Genomic DNA, 8,516 nt, shown 5'->3' with positions numbered 1-8,516 from the left:
AAGCATTGCTGAAGACAAGCTCAAGGACAAGAAGAAGCACAAGCACAGCATAGCGTGACACACAGCATGAGAGCCATCACGGCGGCAGCCATTATGGCGGCGGGGGTTCTTCGAACTTCCTTGGGTCTGCAGCTGGGTCGCTTTTCGGGAAGAAGTGAGCAGGCTATTGATATGTGAATTGTGAATTCCTGTGGATGTTCCTTAGATAGAAGGTGGTTGTGGTCTGTCGTTCGATATGTTGTACCGCATATCTTCAAATTGTTGTTGATTTACGTCCTGTTGGCACGTTCCACGACTATATTCGCAACGTTTTCCTTTGTCTTCTTCTTCTCTTCTTCTTCTTCCTTCTCCCCCTTTCCGTTGCTTTCATTTTATATTCTTGTCACTTGCGGCTTTTTTCACTGTATGAACTTACCGGATATAATGGCTGTACGACAATAATGACTCTCCATCTTCGTTATTTTCTACCTGAAGAATGTCGATCCTCCGGCTACTAGTATCTGCTGTATTTGCTAGATTTTAGTTTTGACGAATCACTAACGATTTTCATAAATAAAATTGAATATTCATCGTTGTTATATATACAGACACATCTCAAGATAATTTCCCGCGTGTTTACAAAGGTAAAATGTGAAAAACTATTATGCACGAAAAGTAATAGAAATTAAGAATGCTGGTTGGACGGGGTACCATATATCCAAAAATAGTTTAGCGTACAAAAGTTGCAATCGTCCATATAATTTCTATCTCCAACCCGGAGCCGTCTTAGAGGTAAAATCTGCTGCGCATTGAGAGTCTCCCACCACATTTTCGCATCATGATAATACGGCGGTTTCTTGGGCGGCAAAGTGGGTGCTCAGTGTGCCATATCCTTGCTTTCTGTATTTGCGCTAACTAACAACTGCTCGCATGTAGGTCTGGCTCTGTTGAGACCATCCTCACCCCGAACGACAGCATGCGGCAGGTTCTTCGCGACGGATGCAGACTCGATTCCGCCTCCGCCAGTTGCCCAGCGTACCACTACGAGCTATGCAGGTGACATCGCCGCTGCTGTGCTGGATGCGAACCCAAAATCGTCCTTGTCGGGACAGACAGAGGAGAGTGCCGCTCTCCGGGCTGGTGACCCGGTTGAAAACCCCCAAAATATAGCTGAAGCATCGGGATTAGCACCAGCACGAGTTGCTCCCCAAAATATACCCTCTACTTCGCCGTCATCGTCATCATCACCACTACCACAGATAGCACAGCCATGTATGTATAGTCAAGAAGCAAACAAATTCCCGCTTGCCATGCTTGCCCCTGTCAATCTGGTCCTCTAACCCTCGCCCAGCTCCCAAAGAATTCCACAAACTCGGCTCCGTCCTCAAAGACCTCTATATCCCTGAAAGCCTAATCGCAAACCCTCCCCGCGTCGAAGACATAACCCTCAACCTCCTCCTCGCCTCGCAAACCCACCTCGGCCACGCTACGTCCCTCTGGAACCCAGCGAACGCAGAATACATCTTCGGCGTCCGGCAGGGCATACACATCATCTCCCTGGACGTGACCGCAGCCTACCTCCGGCGCGCCGCCAAAGTCGTCCGCGAAGTCGCAAGGAATGGCGGCCTGATCCTCTTCGTCGGCACGCGCAAGGGCCAACGACGCATCGTCGTCAACGCTGCCGAACGCGCCAAGGGCTGCCACGTCTTCCAGCGCTGGATCCCCGGCAGCCTGACGAATAGCGAGCAGATCCTGGGCCACTGCGGCAAGCAGGTGGTCAATGCCTTTGACGAGCCGCTGCCGGGCTACGAAGCGCAGCTGGACGCGCTCCCCGCGCTGAAGCCGGATCTGGTCGTGTGTCTGAATCCGCTGGAGAATCGGCCGCTGCTGCACGAATGCGGGCTGCATGTGATTCCGACGATTGGGATCATCGACACCGACGCGAACCCGACGCACGTTACGTATCCGATACCGGCGAATGATGATAGTTTGCGATCTGTTGCGGTTATTGCTGGGGTCCTGGGGAGGGCAGGCGAGGATGGGCAGCGAATACGATTGCGGGAGGCAGAGGAGGGGAAGGTTATGTACCCTGTGAATGAGATCTTGGAAGATTGGAAGCCGAAGTCTGCCGGGATGCGGGAGCAGGAAGGGCTCAATAGTCAGTAAACGGGACGGGTAGATGTACCAGCGTCTCTTTTATTTCTCCCTTTTATATTCTGGTATTGGTATGCCTGACCCTTCCGGGTGCTTTTTCTTTCTACTGTAGAAAAGATAATGTATAAATAGGGTCTTTCTAGCTCAGATTTTTATTTTTGCTTCGTTTGGTTATTAATTTCTCTATGGCCTTTCTCTATAATTTCTCTCTGTGAAAATTTTGCGTCCTCTTCCTACATACTTGTCGTCCTATTTTGTGGTATAAATCACCGCCTTTCTTCTGTTTTCCGCAGACAAATAGGAACAACAGGGTAGAGTATCCCTTCAATACCATTCCAAGAAACGATCTTTTGTCTTCCTAAATCGCCGTAGCGGAACTTTCAAAATTACCTGGGAGAGCTTGGAATCGTACAATATGTTGTTGGTTATAAGAACTTGAAAGTCACCAAACATTTCCTGAGACAATCCAACAATCCAACAATCCAAGAATCCAAGGAATCCTCCAAAATCCATCTTGAGCCTTCTGTTTCCGTTTCCTGATTTGATGCCTAATTGACAGTCTCGGTCTCGTGTTCACGCGAACTTGGCGCGTCTGCCAAGCGCCAGGAAAGACGTACTGACACAACAAGCATGAAGCCAAGAACGATGCCATTCGTTGGTGTGGACAAGGACGCGTTGCTGCCTGGGGCCAAGAACTGTCGATGGCCAGAGTGACGATACAGAGTCGGATTTCGGGGCATGGAAACAAGCCGAAAGATAGGTCCCACGCCATCTGGCAACGCTGGAGGGGCAATGGGAGGGGTACAGCCGCCGATGATATAAAGAGGGAGGATGGAACGAGAAGAACTGATGGAGGAAAAGACCAAGACTGAAGAGTCAAAAAAAATAAATCTATTCGAACTCTCTTCTTGAGCTGTGACCATCGTTTGTTCACTGTATCTCAACCGCTCAATCACCCGGGCACTTGCCAATACCTCTCTCAAGCCCAACCTGCACATCGACAATGGCCCCTCCAAACATATCCTTCACTGTCAGTCTCGCCACTACAGATATTGCCGCCGCAGAGCGCTTCGGAACAGCTCTCGGCTTTGAAGTGAACGCATGTTATGACGCTAAGACAACCCTGCACCTCAAGCATGGCGATTCCTTCAGCATCTTCTACGGCACCCATTCCGTCTTTGGCAAATTCCTCCCATCCGGTCGCGAGATCGCCTGCACCAAGACTTCGCACGAGACCATTGTGACCCTCATGGTTAACTCCAGGGAGGAAGTAGATGCGCTAATCAAGAAGGGACTGGAAGCAGGTGGGACGCCAGGTCCAATTATGATACCGGAGAGTTGTGGTAGCGGACTCTACACCAGGAGCATGGAAGATCCGGATGGGCATCTTTACGAAGTTGCTTATTATGACGAGGAAGCAACGGCTGAAGCAGCAGAGCGAGGTGGGGAGAAAGACGAGTGATGAACGCCCTTTGGGCGACATGGAGAAGTTTGGTGTGCTTGTGTCCTTCATGTTCCTTAAGCATCATTTTCCGGGGCGGGCTGGGGTTTCCGCTTTGAGAAGCATGATACTGCAATGTCTGGATCAAAATTTTAGTATGAGAAAAATTGCTCTGAACTTCGAATGATCTCCTAAATTTAATTCACAAATCCCCGTAATACATACAATGTCTTAGATCGAACGGATGCTTGCCAAACTCACAAACTCTATCATCCTCCTAAGATTTGGTATCGCCAGCGTGTAGCTTCAGACGACTCTCGGGTTCCCTCCTCATAATTCCCTGTACAACATTTCATGTGTTTGGTAGATAACTTCAGATGTAGCACTAACTTGGCACAACACTGTTTGAACGGTAGACATGTCTGATAAGGGCAATAAATAACCAATGTCTTGGATGTCACATGCAAATGGCAAAAACACCGTTTGTATGTATCGACTGGAGTGGACGATGCCTGTCAAGTTATTCTTAGCAAAATTCACGAGACAGATCTATTTGCATTCAAGACAAAATGAGGCATAGGGTATAATACAGTGCAATGCAATAATATATCGGTAGGAGGTGGCGGGCAAAATCCAAAAAAGACAAAGTCTATAATTAGGAAATATTGAATCACGGTGTAGGGTCGATTTATGGCCGCGAGCTGGGCATCTAAAATGAAATACGACTGGCAGTAATTTTTTTTTTTTTTTTTTTATCCAAGAGCTCTCATTGCAAGTTCAACGCTAAATAACGAATGTTAGCGTTTTAAATACTTCTGCGAAGAAGGAAAAGAGAAGGAAATCCACTCACACTGCGAATGTTCCCGCAGAAACTGGCATTGCTCTGAGCAACGTTGGTCCAATTCCCTTCCAGAACCCGCCCAATCCCTCAGTCACAAAAGTTTTCTTGAAACAATCGGTCATCCCCGCATATTTCTGTTGGGCTCCGAATCCATCGCTCTGCATCTTACTCTTGATGACATCGAGAGGATAACTTGCTAGCCAGAGAGCTTCACCTGCAAGACCTCCGTAGGTTGCCACTTTGACGGCTGAGATCTCTTCTCGCTTAATGTTGTTGCGCTTTGCGTCCCAGTTCATGAGATATTCGAAACTGAGGAACCAAACGCCGTAGGCTTGGGCTTCTCGGAATACGGTGACGAGACCTCCTCTATAGATACCCTTAAGAACGCCTTCATGAGCTGACAGTTTGCGGATGCAGTCGATTGGCCCGTTATATAGCCGCTGGGCGCCATGTGGTTGCGTTTGTAACCGAATGCGGACATGCTCGATGGGCCCGGATATGACAGAATTGGTAATGCCAGCGAAAGCTCCAGCAAGGTAGTATTGTGGGTAAGATAGAGATGTGTTACGGGGGTCCTTTTTGGCGTTCAATTCTTCGAATTGTCGCCGTGCTTCATGGAAAGCTCCGAATTGGACACTGACCTAGTTCGTGTTACCGCGAGTTAGTTAACGAACTCCACAAAGTGGAAAATATCCCTGTAGGCGCCTTGGGAAATTTTCGTTGCGGAAGGGCAAATAGACTCGAATACGCCAACTGAGGATCCTCAATATCGACATGATTTCGGCCGATGGAGATGCTTACACAGGCACCAATTCCGACCAATGGTGTTAAAGTTCCCTTGTAAAACGCCAACGGACCTTCGTTCTTCAAAATTTTTGTGGCACAATCGAAGGCGTTTGAGTAATTTGTGGTGGTTTGGAGTCGGACCTTGATAATGTCTGTGCGGGGTTAGTTTGGAGTCCCAATGTGCCGCAAAAACAAACACCTACCAAATGGTTGACCTGTAATCAATAAATACGAATTAGCATACCGTATACTATAGGTTCTTCAGTTGCTCAATTGGGAAGTAATCGGGTAGCCATCGAGATATCCCCATCTGCCCCCTCCCCTTTGAAAAGAATACAAGCCACGACGACTATGAGTCCCAATTTCAAAAGAAGTGCCTGGAACGGCTAGGGAAGCCCAAAACTAACCAAGGAGAACCTGCGCAATACCGCCAGCAGCGCCGGCAGTGAGATCTTTCACTGTTCGCAGAGCGCCTTCGCTTTCAAGTTCGTTGACTGCCATCTTTTCCAGTTCCCGCAGCTGGTTGAATTATTTTTGTATACTCTGTATGCCGAGCCAATTGACGAAACAACGTGGGAAAAAAACTCCTCAAAACGCAGAACAGGTACAAGGCGCACAATTATACCGCTCGAACATTGACACCAACTCGCTGTCGAGGAAGAATACTAGTACGAGGAAACAAAAAAAGGCAGGATGGCGCCTCTGATTCCTATCTGCTTCTCCGCCGAAACTCTAAAAGACGTGATCGGACTGCACCAAGCCGCCGAGAAAATAAACCTGATTGCACTAGGGCCGGTTTCCCAATAAAACTGTTCATATATCGCTCCAACTGCTCCTATATCAGGCAATTGGGTGTATTTTATTTAAGTCCACAATCAGGGATTTGCGCAAATCGGGTTTATACTCGGCCCGATAATTCCTGATGTAATCCGATTTCCTCCTAAAAATTTTGGTGGAAATGACCAAATTCGTAGCTGCCACCTGGATGTGATGGAAACCCAGGTTAGAGTCAATCCTTTTTAACCCAGGATGGTCAGGCGATCTGTTTTGAAGGTATGCTGGTGGATCTTGCATGATGGTGTTCAGTTTGCTAATTTGGTGTCCTAAAAGGTCTCGCGATGCCTAGACAGTTGTCATATCTGCTCCGCCTGGCGGAGCCTGACCCCCTCGCTTCCCACAGCCAGCGTCCACGGCGGACCGCGAAGACAATTCAATTCGACCTCTGGTTTGTCTAGACCTCCAGCTGCAGCAGAAGCCGTTGCGGAGCAATACGATGATGGCCCACACACCGGACCCGTTCAAGCTTCAAGGCCTGCTTTTGGCCGTCCCGGAGTTGGTGGTCGAGCTGGAGGAGCATTTGGCGGAGGGTTCGGCGGAGGGTTTGGCGGAGGTTTTAATACTTCTTCGATCCCGATAGTGAATGGACTCACTGTCGAAGAAACGAAACAGCGCGATGCATTGAGGAAACACGGGCAGCACACACAGGTCTCATGGGATGGAGGTTCGTCAACACGTACTACCATGCTGCTCCCACACAATCCAAATACGTTATGCGATTTTGGGCGGAATTCCTCGTGGTCTACTCATGCGGAGAATTCCGGTCGCGCAGGGGAGGTACGCGAACGACGAAATGTAATCGGACGAAACCAAGAAAAACAGCCCGTGAACTCTTTTCGGATTACTCGAACAAATGGCTACAACGCTGCTCCACCATTGCGTGACCATAAGGGGGGGAGCTGGAATTGTCGAGTCTGCAGGAATGTTAATCCCGCTCCTAGTAAGGTCTGCCCTAGATGCGGCACCCCTGAAACCCAACCATCTTCTTTCACATCTGCGTTGCCAACTGGAGTCACAAACGGCGGTCGTGGCAGTGTAAAGCCCCGTGATCAGGTGCGCGAGGCACCAATAGTACGCAGAGTTAACATCTCCACTTCTTACGGAGGCGGAACCACATCTACAACGACCAATAACACAATCGACGCTTTCTCAGGGTTCCGAAAGGGAAGATGGTCTCAAGAACAGCAAGAGAAAGAGGAATACATAGCATCCCAACTGTCCAAGTCAGCTCCTCCGAAGGAGCATCGGAAGCCAGAGGTAGATGAAGTCCTTGCATTAGAAGTTGATCCACAAGTGGAGGCAGAGGCGAGTGTAGACTCGAAATCAAAGAGAATTAAGAAGAAAGGGAGAAGGAGAGATGGTAATGATGAGGAGGGAGAAGTCCCCGTTTCACGTGTTTCAAACGACCTGGACTATAATCGTGAACTTGAGCGTGCTGAGCGCCGTCGACTCAAAGAACTGAAAAAGCAACATGCAAAGGCAGCTAAAAAGGAAATCGAGGCTCCTGCGCCGATATATTTGCCCGAGTTTATAACAGTCGGTAACCTTGCCGATGTGTTGGGTGTTCGACCAGCCGATTTCTTGAGCCGCCTGGCGGATTTCGGGTTCGAAGAAGCCACATACAGCCATATCTTAGATGCCGAAACTGCAGGGTTAATTGCATCGGAATTTAATTTCACCCCTATTATCGACAATGCTGGCGACGATCTGGTAGCTGCTCCACCACCGCAGGATACTTCAAACTTGTCACCGCGACCCCCGGTCGTCACTATTATGGGCCATGTTGACCATGGAAAGACTACCCTTTTGGATTGGCTTCGCAAGTCATCCGTTGTAGCAACCGAGCATGGCGGGATCACCCAGCATATCGGTGCATTCTCTGTGACAATGCCATCCGGCAAAGTTATCACCTTTTTGGACACGCCAGGGCACGCTGCTTTCCTCGACATGCGTCGACGAGGGGCGAATGTAACGGACATTGTCATCCTTGTTGTAGCTGCTGATGACAGTGTTAAACCGCAAACCATCGAAGCTATCAAGCATGCGAAGGAGGCGAACGTCCCTATCATTGTTGCCATTAACAAAATCGATAAGCCGGACATCAACGTTGAAAGAGTGAAACAAGATCTTGCTCGGAACAACGTCCATGTTGAGGATATCGGTGGTGATGTTCAAGCTATATGCGTCAGCGGAAAAACCGGGCAAGGCATGCTTGACCTGGAAGAGGCTACGGTGACATTGTCGGAAATGCTTGACCACCGGGCTGAGAGAGATGGCAATGTTGAAGGATGGGTCATCGAAGCGACTACGAAAAAAGGTGGTCGTGTAGCTACTGTTCTCGTTAAACGGGGAACGCTAAAACCTGGTGATGTCGTCGTCGCCGGCACTACTTGGGCTAAAGTCCGAACGCTGAAAAACGAAGCGGGAGTAATAATTCAAGAAGCTCTCCCGGGTACTCCAGTTGAAGTTGACGGTGGA

At 48.9% G+C, this 8,516-nt stretch overlaps 4 protein-coding genes across 4 annotated transcripts in view; 3 read left to right on the top strand and 1 right to left on the bottom strand.

The window, feature by feature from the left end:
• Window positions 1-66: 66 nt before the first annotated feature.
• HCAG_05505 (mitochondrial 37S ribosomal protein MRP4) lies at window positions 67-2,145 on the top strand (the record flags this gene model as incomplete). Its single annotated transcript, XM_001539988.1, has 4 exons — window positions 67-154; window positions 588-623; window positions 916-1,251; window positions 1,331-2,145. The coding sequence occupies 4 exons, from the start codon at window positions 67-69 to the stop codon at window positions 2,143-2,145; spliced, it is 1,275 nt and encodes a 424-aa protein (XP_001540038.1).
• Window positions 2,146-3,136: 991 nt separating this feature from the next.
• HCAG_05504 (predicted protein) lies at window positions 3,137-3,878 on the top strand (the record flags this gene model as incomplete). Its single annotated transcript, XM_001539987.1, has 2 exons — window positions 3,137-3,403; window positions 3,810-3,878. The coding sequence occupies 2 exons, from the start codon at window positions 3,137-3,139 to the stop codon at window positions 3,876-3,878; spliced, it is 336 nt and encodes a 111-aa protein (XP_001540037.1).
• Window positions 3,879-4,326: 448 nt separating this feature from the next.
• HCAG_05503 (conserved hypothetical protein) lies at window positions 4,327-5,702 on the bottom strand (the record flags this gene model as incomplete). Its single annotated transcript, XM_001539986.1, has 5 exons — window positions 4,327-4,357; window positions 4,425-5,056; window positions 5,217-5,353; window positions 5,405-5,416; window positions 5,609-5,702. The coding sequence occupies 5 exons, from the start codon at window positions 5,700-5,702 to the stop codon at window positions 4,327-4,329; spliced, it is 906 nt and encodes a 301-aa protein (XP_001540036.1).
• Window positions 5,703-6,319: 617 nt separating this feature from the next.
• Window positions 6,320-8,516, top strand: part of HCAG_05502 (hypothetical protein) — a gene marked incomplete at both ends in the record, with an annotated part of 3,253 nt that continues 1,056 nt past the window's right edge. The window contains 2 exons of the mRNA XM_001539985.1: window positions 6,320-6,426; window positions 6,959-8,511. Of these exons, the coding sequence (XP_001540035.1) occupies window positions 6,320-6,426; window positions 6,959-8,511 (1,660 nt within the window). The remainder of the gene's footprint in view (window positions 6,427-6,958; window positions 8,512-8,516) is intronic.

The sequence above is a fragment of the Histoplasma capsulatum genome, genomic scaffold (assembly GCF_000149585.1).
Source record: "Histoplasma capsulatum NAm1 scaffold_5 genomic scaffold, whole genome shotgun sequence".
Lineage (NCBI taxonomy): Eukaryota > Fungi > Ascomycota > Eurotiomycetes > Onygenales > Ajellomycetaceae > Histoplasma > Histoplasma mississippiense.
This window is presented reverse-complemented; position numbering and strand designations above follow the sequence as displayed.